At 33.6% G+C, this 16,387-nt stretch overlaps 6 protein-coding genes across 12 annotated transcripts; 3 read left to right on the forward strand and 3 right to left on the reverse strand.

The window, feature by feature from the left end:
• The first annotated feature begins 37 nt into the window (after nucleotides 1-37).
• Nucleotides 38-2,797, forward strand: Hpd (4-hydroxyphenylpyruvate dioxygenase). Its single transcript, XM_076819232.1, has 12 exons — nucleotides 38-129; nucleotides 329-355; nucleotides 436-498; nucleotides 938-1,042; nucleotides 1,195-1,320; nucleotides 1,377-1,466; nucleotides 1,550-1,650; nucleotides 1,729-1,806; nucleotides 1,872-2,106; nucleotides 2,184-2,306; nucleotides 2,383-2,499; nucleotides 2,597-2,797. The coding sequence occupies exons 1-12, from the start codon at nucleotides 127-129 to the stop codon at nucleotides 2,669-2,671; spliced, it is 1,143 nt and encodes a 380-aa protein (XP_076675347.1). The 5' UTR covers nucleotides 38-126; the 3' UTR covers nucleotides 2,672-2,797.
• Ntf-2 (nuclear transport factor-2) lies at nucleotides 2,701-6,087 on the reverse strand. Of its 3 annotated transcripts, none has more exons than XR_013086339.1 (5): nucleotides 5,750-6,076; nucleotides 5,598-5,669; nucleotides 5,281-5,379; nucleotides 3,247-3,439; nucleotides 2,701-2,905 (listed from the first exon to the last, which is right to left on the reverse strand). XR_013086339.1 is itself a non-coding variant. In XM_076819240.1 (5 exons), the coding sequence occupies exons 1-4, from the start codon at nucleotides 5,855-5,857 to the stop codon at nucleotides 4,612-4,614; spliced, it is 393 nt and encodes a 130-aa protein (XP_076675355.1). In that variant the 5' UTR covers nucleotides 5,858-6,087; the 3' UTR covers nucleotides 3,157-3,439; nucleotides 4,605-4,611. The 3 variants fall into 3 exon arrangements, 2 of the variants coding, with proteins under 2 accessions (XP_076675355.1, XP_076675354.1); XM_076819240.1 differs by lacking the exon at nucleotides 2,701-2,905 and adding an exon at nucleotides 4,605-4,725 and having other exon boundaries at nucleotides 3,157-3,439; nucleotides 5,750-6,087; XM_076819239.1 differs by lacking the exon at nucleotides 2,701-2,905 and having other exon boundaries at nucleotides 3,157-3,439; nucleotides 5,750-6,075.
• Nucleotides 6,088-6,567: 480 nt separating this feature from the next.
• Rpl27 (ribosomal protein L27) lies at nucleotides 6,568-7,829 on the forward strand. Of its 2 annotated transcripts, none has more exons than XM_076818603.1 (4): nucleotides 6,568-6,723; nucleotides 7,179-7,411; nucleotides 7,518-7,654; nucleotides 7,748-7,829. In XM_076818603.1, the coding sequence occupies exons 2-4, from the start codon at nucleotides 7,193-7,195 to the stop codon at nucleotides 7,794-7,796; spliced, it is 405 nt and encodes a 134-aa protein (XP_076674718.1). In that variant the 5' UTR covers nucleotides 6,568-6,723; nucleotides 7,179-7,192; the 3' UTR covers nucleotides 7,797-7,829. The 2 variants fall into 2 exon arrangements, with proteins under 2 accessions (XP_076674718.1, XP_076674719.1); XM_076818604.1 differs by having other exon boundaries at nucleotides 6,690-6,834.
• Nucleotides 7,830-7,898: 69 nt separating this feature from the next.
• On the reverse strand, nucleotides 7,899-10,604 carry Dctn2-p50 (dynactin subunit 2). Its single transcript, XM_076818598.1, has 9 exons — nucleotides 10,422-10,604; nucleotides 10,183-10,254; nucleotides 9,982-10,115; nucleotides 9,800-9,911; nucleotides 9,234-9,388; nucleotides 8,919-9,165; nucleotides 8,649-8,825; nucleotides 8,474-8,576; nucleotides 7,899-8,388 (listed from the first exon to the last, which is right to left on the reverse strand). Exons 1-9 carry the CDS (start codon nucleotides 10,455-10,457, stop codon nucleotides 8,210-8,212), a joined length of 1,215 nt encoding a protein of 404 aa, XP_076674713.1. The 5' UTR covers nucleotides 10,458-10,604; the 3' UTR covers nucleotides 7,899-8,209.
• Nucleotides 10,605-10,740: 136 nt separating this feature from the next.
• LOC143372442 (carnitine O-acetyltransferase-like) lies at nucleotides 10,741-14,038 on the forward strand. Of its 3 annotated transcripts, none has more exons than XM_076818591.1 (12): nucleotides 10,741-11,239; nucleotides 11,319-11,443; nucleotides 11,552-11,687; nucleotides 11,810-11,982; nucleotides 12,047-12,200; nucleotides 12,256-12,421; nucleotides 12,512-12,699; nucleotides 12,765-12,865; nucleotides 12,953-13,075; nucleotides 13,156-13,483; nucleotides 13,552-13,689; nucleotides 13,841-14,038. In XM_076818591.1, the coding sequence occupies exons 2-12, from the start codon at nucleotides 11,319-11,321 to the stop codon at nucleotides 14,036-14,038; spliced, it is 1,830 nt and encodes a 609-aa protein (XP_076674706.1). In that variant the 5' UTR covers nucleotides 10,741-11,239. The 3 variants fall into 3 exon arrangements, with proteins under 3 accessions (XP_076674706.1, XP_076674709.1, XP_076674708.1); XM_076818594.1 differs by having other exon boundaries at nucleotides 12,765-12,859; XM_076818593.1 differs by having other exon boundaries at nucleotides 10,741-11,443.
• On the reverse strand, nucleotides 12,923-16,196 carry O-fut1 (O-fucosyltransferase 1). 2 transcript variants are annotated; one of them, XM_076818599.1, is made up of 7 exons: nucleotides 15,951-16,196; nucleotides 15,766-15,881; nucleotides 15,555-15,678; nucleotides 15,128-15,492; nucleotides 14,825-15,061; nucleotides 14,512-14,727; nucleotides 12,923-13,992 (listed from the first exon to the last, which is right to left on the reverse strand). In XM_076818599.1, exons 1-6 carry the CDS (start codon nucleotides 16,057-16,059, stop codon nucleotides 14,524-14,526), a joined length of 1,155 nt encoding a protein of 384 aa, XP_076674714.1. In that variant the 5' UTR covers nucleotides 16,060-16,196; the 3' UTR covers nucleotides 12,923-13,992; nucleotides 14,512-14,523. The 2 variants fall into 2 exon arrangements, with proteins under 2 accessions (XP_076674714.1, XP_076674715.1); XM_076818600.1 differs by having other exon boundaries at nucleotides 12,923-14,116.
• Between the last annotated feature and the right edge of the window lie 191 nt (nucleotides 16,197-16,387).

The raw sequence follows: 16,387 nt of genomic DNA on the forward strand, positions 1-16,387 counted from the left end.
AGCGACCGGGATGCTGATCACCGATTCGGACGCGCGGATATTTAAGCAGTGCACACCTTCGATTGAGAGCTGTTAAAAAGAAATCAGTACGACCAATTATACCAAAGCTTTTATCGATAATTCGGAATGGTAAATTTTAATAAATCACGCTTATTTAATCCCACACTTACAATCAGACTGTTCTTATTTGTATTTACCATAATTATTTTCCTATTTAATTTTACAACTTCATGCCCTTTCTTTTAAGTTTGTTACTATTTATTGAAATTTTAGCTTCGATCTTTAAAGCTCGGTAAACTAATTGTATAATATTCTGTAATTTTCTCAGACTACGTACACGGATAAAGGACCTAAGGTAATTAAGATTTGTATACAATTAATGATTAGATATAATTAAACAAATAATGCGTTATTAATACAGTTTTGGGATTTCAGCCTTTGGGAGGAAAATTCCTGTGTTTTAATCATATAACATTTTGGGTTGGAAATGCAAAACAGGTAATAAGAGTGAAATACATACTATGTTAGTAATAAACATTATTGAAGCTTATAGAATAAGTAAATAATAGAAGTCACCTATTTCTTATTGCAGTATTTAACTTTGTACAGAAAAGTAGTTTCTAATAGTATTATACAGTACTTTGGTACTGTATAGTATATGATGCTAACACTATAATTTTGAAAGCATTATATCACCAGAACTTATTTCTAATAAATTACAATAATTTAGCAGTGTCGATTATATTCAAATTTAAATGAATCATGCTTCGATTTAAATTCGTCATAATGATATTTTATATCATACGTATTACGATTGGAAATGGTAGACATATTTTTCAATGTAATACTATTTAAATTTATAATAATAGCGCTTGTTAGTAATTATTTAATTGGCGATGCTCCGTAAATGTATATCCGAATCCATTTATTATTGCAGGCTGCCAGTTATTATTGCACTAGGATGGGTTTTGAACCTCTATGCTACCGAGGTTTGGAGACTGGTTCAAGGCATGTGGTTTCTCATGTAGTTAAACAAAATCAGGTACACAAAACACATTTATTATTTAACTCTGAATTCCGTCTTATACTTAAAATACACTTTCCGCGGGAATTAAAATGGGCCGACGAAACCCTCATTGCTAGTCTGTCATTTTGGATTGTTTAAAGGATGACCGATCTTGTTTTTACTTGCAGATTATTTTCGTGTTTGAGTCGGCCTATGAACCTGACAATAAACTTATGGGAAGTCATCTTTCGCGACATGGGGACGGCGTTCACGACGTTGCCTTTAGTGTTGAGGACATTGACACCATTGTAAAGGTAAATTTAGAAAAAATCACACATTCGCGAAGGGAAAGTGATTATAAATTTTGTAGATTGCGAAGGAAAGAGGAGCCAAAGTAGTGAAGGATATATGGGAGGAAAAAGATGACTATGGTGTTGTAAGATTAGCCACTTTGAGAACTGTAAGTATATTACGCGAGAGTGAAAGAAACTAAGCGGATAAATGAATGAAATATTTTAACAAATATTACGTTTCACTCACTAGTACGGCGATACGTACCATACTCTCATTGATAAATCAAAATATAAAGGAGTTTTTCTGCCAGGATTTCAAAAGTTACCAGAAGATATGTTTTCGATAAATTTGTAAGTTATTTAACAGTAGATAAATTGTGCTTTCAGAAATTTATTAACATGTTTTGAAGAATTTAATAATTCATTTAGGCCAAAGATTGGATTAAATTTTGTGGACCATATTGTCGGTAACCAACCTGATAAGCAAATGGAGCCTGTTGCGAAGTGGTATGCGGAATAGTTTCACATTTACTAGCCATAAAAAGAGCGTAATTCAACAGAATTTTTTTTAGGTATGAGCAATGCCTACAGTTCCATCGATTCTGGTCGGTGGATGATACTCAACTGCATACAGAATACTCTGCTCTGCGCTCTATCGTTATGACTAACTGGGAGGAAACAGTCAAGTTGCCTATTAACGAGCCTGCACCTGGCAAAAAACGTTCACAAATACAGGAATATGTGGAATACTATGGAGGCGCAGGAGTGCAACATATTGCTCTTAATACTCATGACATAATTACAGCTGTAAATTAAATTTATTTTTAGCCATTCTTTTCTTGAACCCAGAACTTTTGGTACTATACCCTTCTACTGTTTTGTAGATACAGAATCTGCGTGCAAGAGGCGTAGAATTTCTGGACGTACCAAACGCTTACTACGATATGTTAAGAAAGCATTTAAAGACCAGTAGTGTACAAATTTTAGAAGATCTTAGTACTCTTCAGGTATGGAAGTCAAGAGAATTTGTCGAAAAATTAGCGTAAGTTTGTTGAAATTGGATTTTAAATATTATGCTTTCAGAAATTAAAAATCTTAATTGATTATGACGAGAATGGATATCTTTTACAAATATTTACGAAAAACATGCAAGATCGACCAACACTTTTCATAGAAGTCATTCAAAGACGCAATCACAATGTAAGTGTCCTGATAACCCTTGACACGAAAAAGATATCTACAGAAATCCTTTAAAATTAAGAACATCAAAGATCTGTTAACTCCGATTCTATTATAGGGATTTGGAGCTGGGAACTTCCAAGCACTATTCGAAGCTATCGAAATGGAACAAGCTAAACGTGGGAATTTGTGAAATGATATAAAGTTATCGATAGACAATAATTATACTTATTAGAACATAAATATAATTACGTATAGGTACTTTGTATTTAAGAATTTTATATAATAAAATCTTATTACAAATGTAATAAAGAAACAATTTCCTTTACTTTTAATTTATATTATAATTAGTACCTTCTAATGTTGCACATTGGAGAATGGAAACTAACATTGCATTATTCCAGATGTTGTATTTAATGGCCAATATCTGTTTTACAAAAATACACACAGCATGAAGGTTTAAAATATGTAACAATACAATTTGAAGCGTAATAATCGACCATTAAAATCAAACATTATATAATATTTATTGTATTGTATTGTGGTGTTATAAGTGTGTAACCAACAATAGGCATATTTAAGAATTAGGAAGTTAAGGAAAGCGAGATAATTATTAAACTGTGTCTATTTTTAATGCTCTCTTTTTCTATTTTGTGGCCAACACATAAGCAAAAGTTCTTTTGTTTTTTTTTCATATAAAAATTGCGGTATCTAGAAACAATGGAATAATATGTGATGACAAAGGATATTAATGAGAAAGTAGCTCACTTATTTCAATCTCTGGGGAGTCTATGGCTCAGACATCTGTCTGCCATTAATCATGATGAACTCTTGCAAACACTTCTCTTCATGCAGTATCATGAATGCCAAGGCGAAAGATGTCGTGCTGACAGAAGAATGAATTCCCCAGTGGCTTCAGCACAAAGATTTGCGAGTAGGCATGTGGTGGATCTTCATCTGCCTGTAACAGAATTACAGGTATTGGTGTTATGCACGTAAGTACACGCAAATACATTAAGTTTCTTATTCGTAACTAGAGTCAAAAGAACTTTAACAAACATTAGATTAAACAAATTCATTATATATAGACAATGGAATCTAAAATGTAGAGAAAAAACATGTCTGTGCCATTTGATGTTCTCTTCTTTATCATGACACTTGTTCTTTTAAATCAAATATTTTTTTATCTCCGCAAAAATAATGGAGATATCTCAGATTCCAATGTTACCTGACTCACTCTGCATGAGAATGTACCGCTGTACCATTAAATTGCTATTACCTAAGCTAAATTATAATTAAACAAAATCAATGATATTATTGACAGTCATGCAAAAATTATGCAAATCTTGCATAAATGTAGTATAAACAAAAAAATGTACTACAATGATGAACTTACCATGTGACAACATTAATATTCAAATATTTCTTTGGCTTTATTTTTTATACAACTATACTAGAACTTTCTGCTGCATTATGATGATTTTAATTATTATTAATTTATGTATTCCTTATATCAAAGAAAATATAATACTACTTTATTGCTTCAAATGGTAAAAAATAAAACCAAATTATTATTACATTTTACTTACTTGCTGCAACTTTATGTATTGCTATTCTACCCATTCATATAAAAAAGATATTAATTATACTAATGATACATATTTATTTTCAACGCATCACGAACATCGAAGAAGAAAGATCGGATATTATTCCTGTCAGTTCAGCAATTTAAGGTCTTTTATATAATTATGTTCGTTAAGTTCATTGTGTCTAAGCCCAATTGAAGTGAAAAAATCATACTAAACCTAAAGAACTTCGATACATTAAAAAATGCAGACAATGGATCTATTGCTACAAACATATTTCAAGCGCAGGGTTCATTGATATCATATGTAAAAGCTAATTGGTGCAAAATATCATTTTCTAAAAAAAAGAAAACGTAAAACAAAACATTGCAATATGCATTGCAGTATGCATAAAAGCAACATGACACAAAAAAAAGTAAGTTCAAGTGAGAGTTAATAACAAGCAGGCATTCTGGCAAACGTAAAGCAAGTGAAGACACTAAAAGTTAGTATCGGGCTTGCCTGTACCGTGGTACGAAGATCAATGAAAGGTATCAATACCTGACGCCTAAACTGTGTCGTGCAGCGCAAGTCTGAAGATGTCGTGCTGCACGTAAAAGCTGGTGCCAATTGGCTTCAGGACAAATGTCTGGATGTATGCATGGGGCTGATCCTCATCAGTCTGCCCAATCATCAACAATCACTGACTGAATTTTCTTATTTCATCTTCTTTGCGGAGGTAGGTATATAGAGAGATTGTTGCTGGACATTAGTCATAGCTCAATCTCTATCTTCATATGGCAGCACAAAAAATGTAAGGCAGTACAGTACACATTTGTGTAACATGTCCAGCCAATAAAATATAATGTACGGACGAGCACAAAATATTTAAAAAAAGAGAGAGGGGAGAGGGGGAGAGAGAGATAGAGAAAGGGGAGTGAGAGAGAGATAGAGGAGAGAGAGAGAGAGAGAGAGGGAGAGAGAGAAGGCAAAATTTGTCCTCGTTTATGAAAAAAATGTACGAACATTAAAAAGAAGGCGGTAACAAAGAATTAAATTACTGAACCAATTGGAATAAGAATTTTATCGCACGCTGTGTCATCGAATTCTTTTTACGACGATAAATCTTTATAGCCTACGCATAGGAACTTGTGATAAGACTTTTGTACATGAAACTTTCTGCTTGTTTATACTACGCATATCGTAAACATAATATAGTAAAGGTGATTATTCTTACCTGCAACCTTCCTAAAACATTAATGAGTACACCTCCATCGAACATTGGTTGAGAATCGATAGCGGTTATTATCCGATTAATTTTTTGAAACGATAAACTCTGAAAAGGAAAATATGTATAGTTAAGATAAAGAATAAAGAAGCATGATACATCTATTCTTATTTACTCATCAAACTGTATGAATCTTTTTATCGGCGAACAATGAAACTTTGAATTTTTGCAATCATTTCTCCACTCATACGAAGTACATTCATCAAATGAGGATGGCGATTAAAGTGCAATATAATATACTCTGCTCTTTTACGCTACGTACTTACAGTTAATTTTTCCATGATTTTAATAGCACCCTGTATTTGCAAACCCTCAAATGTCATGAAAGACGACTCGGTCTGTAAACGCAACATCGAACGATCATGTGTAAAACAATCGACACGGATAATACGAGTAACTGCGAACAATCAGGACTTACATTGTACATATTTATTAAATTTGGTCTTTGAGCGGGGTCGTCAAACAGTGCATAATACTGCTGTACGAAACCCTTTCCGATGACTTCGTATTGAGGGTTTAGTGCCATTACGTTAACTTGGTCTATTCGCACCCACTACGCAATATCAGCACTATCAGTCTTCCCAAATGAATTCGCTCGTTCCACACTTTTGTCCTTAATAAAAGTTCTACGGTAAGAGTAAAATAATGCCTATTAACATCCCTCGTGTAGGCTACAAGCGAGCAGGAAGCTACTCATGCCGACCAATCATTTCGATGTATCGAGAAAATCGTCGGGATTATTCTCGAACTCTCGAAAAGTGTAGATTATTGCGATCTCCGCTAGGGTGAATCTATGTGTTACGTGAAGTTAGCTATAGGACATAGGGATATCAAGTTTTGATGTGAGAGCGAAATTCAAAATCCTTTGTAGGTATGCGGGTTCGAAGCGAGCAGCACATCTGGAAGGTTTTAAGCGAGATCAAAACGGAGGACGAGGAAGAGTTTCATGTCAGGACTCATAAACACGTAGCGCGTTTTGCTTCTCGAGGGTTTTTCCTTCCCAGTTTTTCGAACGTGCTCGTACAATATTAGTAGCTGATACCTGAACTCAGAAGGCGTACGAGAGCCTGAAGGTGGAACCGTCTGATTCCACTTTAAGATTGCATTCAATAACTTTCAAAACTACAGTTAGGCCAAGCGAAGATAGTAAATAGCTTAAATTTTCCTTCCACATCTGCGTGCCAAATTTCGTTGAGCGGGCAGCGGCTCGTCTCGTAGAACCACTTAAAATTCTGTCGAGCGTCATTTAAACCGCGACGCTGGATTGGTTCGTCGTCATCACCGGATGTCTAGTGGCGCGACATCTATAACGTGTACTTGGATATCGAATGGTTCAGTTCAGTGATGAAAAGTTAGGTTAACTTCCTTTTTTCCGGTGTGAAAAGCCGTGAGGTGTGTGCTATTTGTTACGGTAGAAAGTAATCCAAAAACATCGGAAAACAGAAAGATAATTCGCTCGTATACGTGTCATTATTTCAAATACTGTATATTCCGATATTTCTGGTACATTAAACGTTTTTTTCCTACTATCTTGTTAATAACAGGTTTCGAAATATATGAAGAAAAGTTTTATCTTTGTTTATATTCGCTTAAGCGTGGGATTATATGCACCACTTTCGCTTTACGCAGTCCAACAAATATGTATTTTGTAATATTTTGCTTTTCAATTTAACAAGACAAATGCGTTGTGTGGGAGGTTATGTGCTACTTTTGTACACAGTGTTTACAACTGCCAATGTAATCTAAGCGTTACGTTCTGTACAGGAAGAAGAATGAAATACTGGCTAAAAGTGTGTTACATTGCTTGCCTCTTCGATTGGTAAATTAACTGTTTTTTTATTTTGCAGTACATATCTTCAAGATGGTGAGGATTATGAAAACAGGGAAAGTCGTGTTGGTCCTCAGTGGCCGATACGCTGGAAGAAAAGCCATTGTCATGCGTAACTATGATGATGGCACTACAGAAAAACAGTACGGGCATGCCATGGTTGCAGGCATCGACCGATATCCACGTAAAGTGCATAAAAGAATGGGTAAAGCGAAGCTCCACAAGCGTTCTAAGATCAAACCGTTTGTGAAAGTAAGTCCTTCGGAAATTATTACTTGGAATTTTTTTACAAAATTTTAAGCCTATAAAATTTTATATATTTAATACCATTTGTGAAAATAAATCAATTATATTCCAGGTATTAAATTATAACCATTTGATGCCGACAAGATACACCGTAGACGTGCATTGGGAAAAAGTAACTCCCAAAGATCTTAAGGATCCAATGAAGCGCAAGAAGATTCGTTTCCAGACGCGTGTTAAATTTGAAGAAAAGTATGCATCTTTTTCTTCTTCTTTTTTTAACATTTTGACACTATTTTGAATATTATTTAATAGATGGATTAATGGATAAATATTTGTTTTCAGATACAAATCTGGTAAAAACAAATGGTTCTTCCACAAACTACGATTCTAATTAATTTTAAATAAAGATAAAATTATATAAATATTTTACGAGTGTATTTATCAATTATCCTTTTATACCAAAATGAGAGAACAATTTTTTTTATTATATATATATATATATACTCACAAGGCATGATACTAGTTTATTTTTAGTTTACAGTGTTTATACAATTAATGAACGTTTTCTGCTTGTATAACATACAAGAATAATTAATTCGAATTATTTAAAATACTGTGTTCGGAAACTAAAATAACTTAATGAAATCATGATAAAAAATACATTGAAAATGCAGTACATGATCGAGTATAGAATTGCCAGCAATTTAATGAAAAATTAGTGATAAATATACAGTTTAATAAATATATATTAAAAAAGTTCAAGTGTAATAATTTATAACGAATTTATGTTATCACCATAAATTATCACTTGTTAAGCTTTTTAATACGTTCGTCTAACGATTCTATATTACTTTTTATAATCTCTAAATTTGATGCAAAGCTTTCTTGCACCCCTTTTAAAAGAGATTTGTTACTTTCCAAATCAGCATTGATTTGTGATTGTAACTCCTCTAAACGTGTTAGAGATTTATTAAATTCAGCAGCTGAAAAATAATAAAAAATATATTACATAAAAAAAACAGAGAAAGAAGAATTACTTTATTTCAATGCAATGCATTTAATGCATACCTTGTTGGTGTATAGCGTTTAAAGCCAACATTCGATTCACAGTTTGAGGTAAAATTTCTGACATAGTTTCCGTTTGTTTCATAACATCATACATTTCCGAAATCTGAAAACAATGTTACTATCAGACTTAATCACCCGTTATTTAAACATTTTCAATTCACGAGTAATGGCTTACCTTTTGCTCCTGTTCCGAATCCAGAGTCAACGCAGACTTTTTCTGCGTGATAGTATCCATTCTATGAATTACAGAAGCCAATCGGTTTTCAATTATATCTAATTGATACGTATCTAGTAAAGAAGCTTTCGCCCCTAATTCTTGAACAGCCTCCATTACTCCCTGACATTTGAGATTCTGTCGAAAAATGCGATCGTCATATATTTCGTAGCAAGAGCACTTTGTTAGTGCGGTAAGTTGCAGCAGTTATGCAAGAAATAAATATTTTACCTGTGAAAATTTAGAAAGCTTCTCGCTCGTTGTCCCAATAACGCTTTCTAAATTACAAAGCCTTTGTTCGAGTAATGCAATTCTTGCTGCTTCTTGCATTCTCGCTTTCTCTGGAAGATACATCAGCTGATATTTGAGTATATTAGGTTCAGTCGCTTTATCAGCTTTCGCGCTCTGCTCCTTTGTATCGGATTCAGAGGTAAGAATGCTGGTTTGTTTGAATGCTTCTATTTGCGATATCAGTTGTCTGAAATAGCAATTAATGAAGGAAAACTGTGGTTCATTATGATTTAAATATATTTTAAACAGACTTACTTCAATCTTGTGCCTTGCGGATCAGATAGAGTTGCAACAAGATCGGCACCAAGACACTCTTCCAATTTCAAGGAATCTAATTGTTTTTCTAGGTCTTGTACTTGTGAGATTATATCAATAACAGACTTAACTTCTCCTTCGTCCTTTGCTTTTTCCTATTTCACAGAAATTATATAAAGCATTGTTTTATAAATGGAAATAACAAAGAACGGTATATATTCCAAGTATGATATGTAGGAGACGGAAAAAAGAAGAGAGCCGCGTTGCCGGGACTAGAACCCTGGGCATCTGCATGCTGGTCAGCCGCCTAACCGATTTCCCCACCGCGACTTCCCGAGGACTCTGCTCTGTGAGCTCCTCTTAACCTTTAGAGAATTTGGATACTTTGCCGGCCATTTTCGTGGTAAATATGCATAAATTTTAAGTAAATGAAATTTACAATTTGAATGAAAAAATCCTGGTCCTCTGAAGGTTAACGGGCGCCACCTATGGGCCTCACTCGCACCATAGACCATCCCCGTCCGTCTCCTAACCAATCGAACTACAAAAAATAAGAAATCTGATACTTTCAAATCGTTGACTTCTTCGTACAGTTCTTTAATTTCACACTGCAAACGTTGATACTTTTGAATCGGCGTTTCTTTCTCTCCCTCTCCAGGAAGCTCCCAATCTCCGAATCTAAAATTTTTTATATAGCTTAACACATATAAATTGCTAATATACAATTATTTATACAAGCAAGATTTACTTGTAGCCTGTTCTCGATTTAACCGACACACGGTCTGAAAAGTCAATTCCTTTGCCGATGACATGTTTGCCTTTAAATTTGTTAAATGCTTCTGTGGCGCTGATATGTAATTTTTCTATGGAGTCAGTGTCGTCCTAAAGGTGAGAGTATTATTAGCGCTAAATAAATACCAGTGATACGATGCATAAATTAGCACTATACCTCTGGGTAAATCTGAAACTGTTCGCATTCTGGTAAATCAGTTGTCTCGTACACATCCACTTGATCGTATGCCTATTTGCGCAAACAGGGATATTAGTAGGAATTGTAAGAAGAGTAGAAATAAATACAGATTTATAGGATATATCGATTAATGCAACACACAGATTCACGTACCAAGTTATGTTTACCAATAAAATTATTTTGACATAGTTTTCATACGAAACACATAAAGTACTTACAATGCCAGGTAAATCGGCATACTTAGGATCGGCCATTATTTGTAATGAAATTGAAAGGTATCAGACAGCTTTTAAATTATTTAACACAGCGCAAGGAATCTTGCGTTTTATGCTTTATCAACAAGTGACAAGAGAAGGAATTTCTGTCGAAATCCTGAGATTTCGATTGTTACTGTTACTGACACCCAGTTTTACGTATTCATTTATGTCACCTTCACGACACCTCGCAGCGAACACTTGAACTACATCGGAAAGTGGAAACTTTAAACCGCGATAATATTAAAAATGACAAACATTGTAAATGTTGGGAAATAAATAATGATTATATATTAATATATCGTCATTAATTACCCCTTCTTTCCTGTTAAATTAATAATGTTAGTTGATAGTTCTTTCTTACTGTCATTAGTAAAAGTTAAGGCATTCAAGTACATATGTTAGGAGTTATAAGAAAAGTAAAACTAAGATTACACGTATTTCAATTAAATGATATCTTAATATTCTAATTAGATTTATTCATAAAGTTATACAGATATTCCAAGAATTATATGGAACCGCATAATTCTATTTGCTTTTACAGTATCTTATTTGCTTGTAAATAAATATAGAATTAAATGATTTTTAATCGTGAACATCTATATTTGAAAGATTTATTTATAATTTGTCCAAAAGCAACCAACATATACCCCACTTATGTAATCATTTGTAGCATGTAATGTCTAGATACAAGCTTATCACCATGAAAAGTGATTTTTAAATCTTAATAGCTTTTATCAACCTATGTATTTCAATTTAATACAGTTTGTAACTTATTCAATGTAAGTTGTTCAGAGTTTCCTGAAATATACAAAGAAATGTATGTTCCTTGATGTATAACAATGTTTGACTTCATTAAAGATGCACACTGGATTAAGAAATACTCCAACAAATTCTCATGCAATAAGTATGCTGCAATTAAATAAGCAACCACTTCCTAAACAGCCTGTGCCAGATTTAAACGAGACTGCTGAACAGTACTTAAGGCGGGGATTTACATCTTTTTAAATTAAAAATAGAAACCTATTATATTTTTTATAGGAATTTTGACATACGGCCGATAAGAAACAATAATAAGTATAAAATTTCTTTAGATCGCTCGAACCATTGCTCAATGAGAAAGAATATGAAAAAACGGAGAAAATTGTTCTGAATTTTATTAGCGACGAAGGTGTTGGTTCTAAATTACATAAAAGATTATTAAACAGATTAGAAAATACTGATAACTGGGTAAATATAATAAAAGCTGAAGTTATTTTTTATCGATCTTAAGTAATATTATGTTAAAGAAATTTGGAAGCAAAGTATTTGATTTTTAAAAAGTTAAAGGACAAATATTTAATCGTCTACAGATGAGCGAATGGTGGTTGAATACTGCTTATTTAGGCTACAGAGCACCGGTGATTGTAAATTCCAGTCCTGGAATTGTAGGTCCACCGATTAATATTAAACATCCGGATGATGTCTATATCCTTGCTGCCCAACTTGTGAGAGCTATCTGTGATTACAAAGACATAGTAAAGAGGTAGATTAACAATAAAAAGATGTAAATGAATGTATTATAAATAAAGAAACATATATTTTGACAGCGGTGCTATGAAACAAGAGATGATTCGTGGTGTACCACTTGACATGCAACCTTACGCGATGATTCTTGGAAGCAACAGGCAACCTAGCGAAGGTTCTGATGTACTTTTACAGACTGACGAAGCTAATCATATAATAATTATTAGGAACAATCATGTATGTATATTTCTGCAGAGAAAGAAGATATTATTATAACGTTTTAATCTTACAGTTCTTTAAACTGCACACTGTCGATGAACTGGGCATTTTAAGTGAAAGTAAGTTCGTAGATGCAATCAAAGACATTGCAGAGCGCTCCTATATAGAAGCAAAACCTGTTGGAATCTTAACTGGAAATGATAGAAATACATGGGCGGAAGATTACAACTTACTTTTAGGTTTACTTCTTGTTTTATTCCTTCTTCCTTTCTAAAGTTTTATGCATCTACTAATTTCTGTATCTTACACCATTTCCAATTACTGTACAGGACTTGGAAATAATAGGAATATAGTCAAGGATATTGAATCTTCATTGTTCGTGTTGTGTTTGGATAAAGATATACCCAAGGCAGTATTCAAAGAAGAAAATAATGCATCCGTAAGAGCGATTCAGTGTTTAACAGGGTTTAATAGTCGTACAAATGCAGGTAACAGATGGCACGACAAAACTGTACAGGTAGGTTCCATAAAAATTGTTTATTTTATGTTCAGCAAAGGCTGTATAAAAATCATGTTTCATAGTTTATAATATCTTCTGATGGATTTATTGGTATGGAATATGAACACAGTCCGTGCGAGGGGACACCGATTGCAGTTTTGTATGACTATGTTCTAAGGTATATGTAAGTCATACTTGAGAATCTTAAAACAAAATTTGGAAACAAGTTATTTTCGTACGATTCATTTTCAACATTTTATTTCGTTATTAGTCATGGTAAAGGAACTGCAGAATACGCTAGTCCAAAAAATTTTCCACAGGCGGAACACTTAAAATTTGAAATTAATAACACTCTGGAACGCGCAATAGAAAAAGCAACTTATGTAGTGGACAAGTAAGATAAACGAGATTTCACTGTGAACAACACTCACAAAATCATTCCATAATTTATGCACATTTTATATAATTATTCAGGCTTTCAGAAGATATAGATATGGAATGTTTCACGTTTGACGAGTTTGGGACAAAGGCAATTAAACAAATTAAGTTAAGCCCAGATAGTTTTATACAAATTGCAATGCAGGTTGCTTTTTACAAGTTGCATGGTAAACCACCAGTTCATTATGAAGCTGCTTCATTGCGAAGATTTAAAAGTGCACGCACAGAGTGTATTAGATCTACCAGCTGTGAATCCATGGACTTTGCAATGGCCATGGTTTTTAACAATTCGAATATAAACAATGAGAAGAAGAGAGAATTAATGGTTAAAGCGATACAAATGCATAAACGGATTGCTAACAAGGTAAAAATCGTAACTTATGTAATATACTTCAGATAATAAAAGTAACTTTCTGATTAATTATTCTTTAGGCAGCAATAGGCAAAGGCGTTGATAGACATTTGTATGGTTTAAAAATGATAGCTGAAAACGAGGGAATAGAACTGCCAGAATTATACAAAGATATAGGATATACAAAAAGTACATATTTTACTTTAACGTCCAGCCAGGTAATTTTAAATTATTACTACAGAAAAAAGAGTTACTGAGTCAGTACAATATTGTTTCATTAAAAATATATACGAGCGATACTTACATATATCTGCCGTTTTAATATATATATATATATCATAATAAATTTGAATAAGTACTGTATTTTAGGTACCTTTTAAAAGCGCATCTTTTATGTGTTACGGTCCAGTTGTTCCTGAAGGATACGGATGCTGTTACAATCCAAGACTAAAAGACATTCTCTTTGCTTGTTCTTCTTTCAAATCATGCAATGATACTAGTTCAAAAAGATTCGCAAATGCCTTAAAGGAAACGTTATGCGATATGAAAAAGTTGGCAAACGCATAAATATTATGCATTCCTAATGGCACTATTTTATCATCCTGATAATAATTGATTTTTTATCGAATGCTGTACTTATGTTTACTAAAATTTAATTCAATTATATGTACATAATTCCCCCTAATTGAGAAATAAAAAGGTAAAAGCTCATAAAAATACAAAAAAGCACAGTTTTCGTAATAGTTTAATTAAAATTAATATGAAAATTGCAGTATTGATTATCAATAAATGCAATTGAAATAGGGCCGTTCGAATACTCGAACTTGGTTCTCTTCGAACCGCTCGAAAAAACTCAAATTCTCGGTTCTATTCGAGCTGCTCGAAAAAATTCGAGTTCTCGATTTTCTTCGAGCTACTCGGTTCTTTCGAGCCACTCGCTTTTTTCGAGTACTCGGCTCGGTTCGGTTCTTCGAGCCGAGTCAGACTCGAACAGCTCTAAATTGAAACGAGAAAATAAAAATAAATAAAAAAATAGTTACAGGTTGTTTTTTCTACAATTCTTCGTGTGGAACGGAAGACGAAGACCTTTCGGTAGGGAAGCCCCAAAAGAATGTCGGATATCCTTTAATTTCTCTCTCTCTTGCAACGAAAGCTGAGAAGGATGAAATACAATTTCCTATGAAATAATTTGCTCTTCCAAGAATGGCCAAATCCAAATGAGGCGATGCAGGTGAATCTTGCCTAAAAACTAGCACCTGTAATAAACATAAAAAAAATGTTTACAAAGATAATAAAGCGCATCCAATAAATTTTTGTACAAATTGGTATGAAATACAGTGGCTGATTTCTTACTTCCATACGTGCCAGAGCTTTAGTGAGTTCCTTGATCATGTAATTATTGTCAGATGCCACAAATACTGATTTCACATCATTGCCATTTCTAATAACACGTTTTAGATGTCGTAATACTAAATCGAATGATGGTAAGCACATAGCAGAAGTCGCTTTTCCTCGTTCATTTCGATAACCAAGACACTGCGGTGCAGCAAAGAGGTTTGGTGTGCTTGATATAAATTCACAAGCACGAATCTGTAAAACGAATTTGTAACTAATATATTAAAATTTCAATAGTTTCAACATGATGTAAATATATACCCAATCAATTCCATTGCGTAAATGAATTCCTATAAATGCTCCCTTCGGCAACTGTTGTTTTATAAATGTCTTTGCTTTATTGAGTATATCTGTGTTCCATTCTAGACATTTGTGCAGCCTCTTATTTTCCAACTGGACAGGAAAACTAGCAGGCGCACCTGTAAATGCTAATACCGGCCAACTTACTGCCGGATATTGTCTTCTCCATTGTATTGCCATGTCTGTATGATAAACATCATAATGTAAAGGACCGTAAAATTCTGACTTCACAAAGTCTATGTTATACGTGTCCCAAAATGGACCAAACGGATTTCCATCTTTGGCGTTGCAAGAATCTCCTTTGCCACGTGCAGAATAACAGAACGCTGGAAGTAATAGTACGTCTCAGAGAGATATCTAATCTTTTTCTTCAACATTCAAAACTTACATACTCTTTCCTTAGATTGCCATATACTTGGTGCTATATCTTGCATGAAATCCTCCATCAATATTGCTTTATGACAGCTTTGTACTTGTGAAACGTTAAAGTAGACATCAAAAGGAACTTGTATCTAACGAACAGATTAAAGACATTTATTTATAGAAATGTCATCTACAGTCGCCTTTGGTAGCAGGATTACGCATTGTCAATTACTAACAGATCTCGTTTCTCCAGTTCTGTATTCGACCCATGGTGGTAAAATCAGAGTACGATTTAATGCTTTCGCGAATCCTAAAGCACCTAAAAAGTGATCCGCTTGATTTCCAAATCTTCCTAAAATACACAATCAAATTCAAATAGGTCATTACTTTTTATGACAAAAGAATGTGATTAAAATCATACCCATGCATGGACAGTAAACAATGTATCCATTTGTGTCGATGTCAAAATTTTCACAATGTGTGCTATAAAACATGTTCAATAATAGAATAAAAAATATAATACTGATCATTATGATCGTGCTTTGTTTAATGTAAACAATCTGTTGTATAATACGTTTTGCGTTAAAAAGCCAATACACGATTCAATCTACACTATAACCTATATACAGTATTAGTTCATACATTTCCTCCATTACTATCAATTACTATGGATTACTATGGATACGTGCTGACAGCCACAATGTTGAATGGATAAAAAATTTTAGCGGTGCGCAGTGGTGAAAGGGTGAACTAAAATAGGCGTTGAATTTAAATTTGAATTTGAGTTTATTGAAAGATAAATCCTAGGCTCACAATAACGACCCCATGACCTCAGGTACATTTCCAAATTCAAAGTAG

The sequence above is a fragment of the Andrena cerasifolii genome, chromosome 8 (genome assembly GCF_050908995.1).
Source record: "Andrena cerasifolii isolate SP2316 chromosome 8, iyAndCera1_principal, whole genome shotgun sequence".
NCBI classification, from domain to species: domain Eukaryota; kingdom Metazoa; phylum Arthropoda; class Insecta; order Hymenoptera; family Andrenidae; genus Andrena; species Andrena cerasifolii.

Bases quoted from the DNA above. Each gene is read 5' to 3' on its own strand.
- Hpd (XM_076819232.1), top strand. The intron at 499-937 runs GTAATAAGAGTG...TTATTATTGCAG, and splicing joins GGGTTGGAAATGCAAAACAG to GCTGCCAGTTATTATTGCAC. The intron at 2,500-2,596 runs GTAAGTGTCCTG...ATTCTATTATAG, and splicing joins TTCAAAGACGCAATCACAAT to GGATTTGGAGCTGGGAACTT.
- Ntf-2 (XM_076819240.1), bottom strand. From the start codon at position 5,857: ATGGCACTAAACCCTCAATACGAAGTCATCGGAAAGGGTTTCGTACAG. The intron at 5,380-5,597 runs GTAAGTACGTAG...TTTCCTTTTCAG, and splicing joins AAATCATGGAAAAATTAACT to AGTTTATCGTTTCAAAAAAT. The intron at 4,726-5,280 runs GTAAGAATAATC...ATGATTGGGCAG, and splicing joins ATGTTTTAGGAAGGTTGCAG to ACTGATGAGGATCAGCCCCA.
- Rpl27 (XM_076818603.1), top strand. From the start codon at position 7,193: ATGGTGAGGATTATGAAAACAGGGAAAGTCGTGTTGGTCCTCAGTGGC. The intron at 7,412-7,517 runs GTAAGTCCTTCG...ATTATATTCCAG, and splicing joins AGATCAAACCGTTTGTGAAA to GTATTAAATTATAACCATTT. The intron at 7,655-7,747 runs GTATGCATCTTT...ATTTGTTTTCAG, and splicing joins CGTGTTAAATTTGAAGAAAA to ATACAAATCTGGTAAAAACA.
- Dctn2-p50 (XM_076818598.1), bottom strand. From the start codon at position 10,457: ATGGCCGATCCTAAGTATGCCGATTTACCTGGCATT. The intron at 9,389-9,799 runs GTATCAGATTTC...TCTGTGAAATAG, and splicing joins AAGAAGTCAACGATTTGAAA to GAAAAAGCAAAGGACGAAGG. The intron at 8,577-8,648 runs GTAAGCCATTAC...CATTGTTTTCAG, and splicing joins ATTCGGAACAGGAGCAAAAG to ATTTCGGAAATGTATGATGT.
- LOC143372442 (XM_076818593.1), top strand. From the start codon at position 11,319: ATGCACACTGGATTAAGAAATACTCCAACAAATTCTCATGCAATAAGT. The intron at 11,444-11,551 runs GCGGGGATTTAC...AAATTTCTTTAG, and splicing joins ACTGCTGAACAGTACTTAAG to ATCGCTCGAACCATTGCTCA. The intron at 12,201-12,255 runs GTATGTATATTT...TTAATCTTACAG, and splicing joins TAATTATTAGGAACAATCAT to TTCTTTAAACTGCACACTGT.
- O-fut1 (XM_076818599.1), bottom strand. From the start codon at position 16,059: ATGATCAGTATTATATTTTTTATTCTATTATTGAACATGTTTTATAGC. The intron at 15,493-15,554 runs GTAAGTTTTGAA...TATTACTTCCAG, and splicing joins GCAATCTAAGGAAAGAGTAT to CGTTCTGTTATTCTGCACGT. The intron at 15,062-15,127 runs GTATATATTTAC...TTCGTTTTACAG, and splicing joins TACGCAATGGAATTGATTGG to ATTCGTGCTTGTGAATTTAT.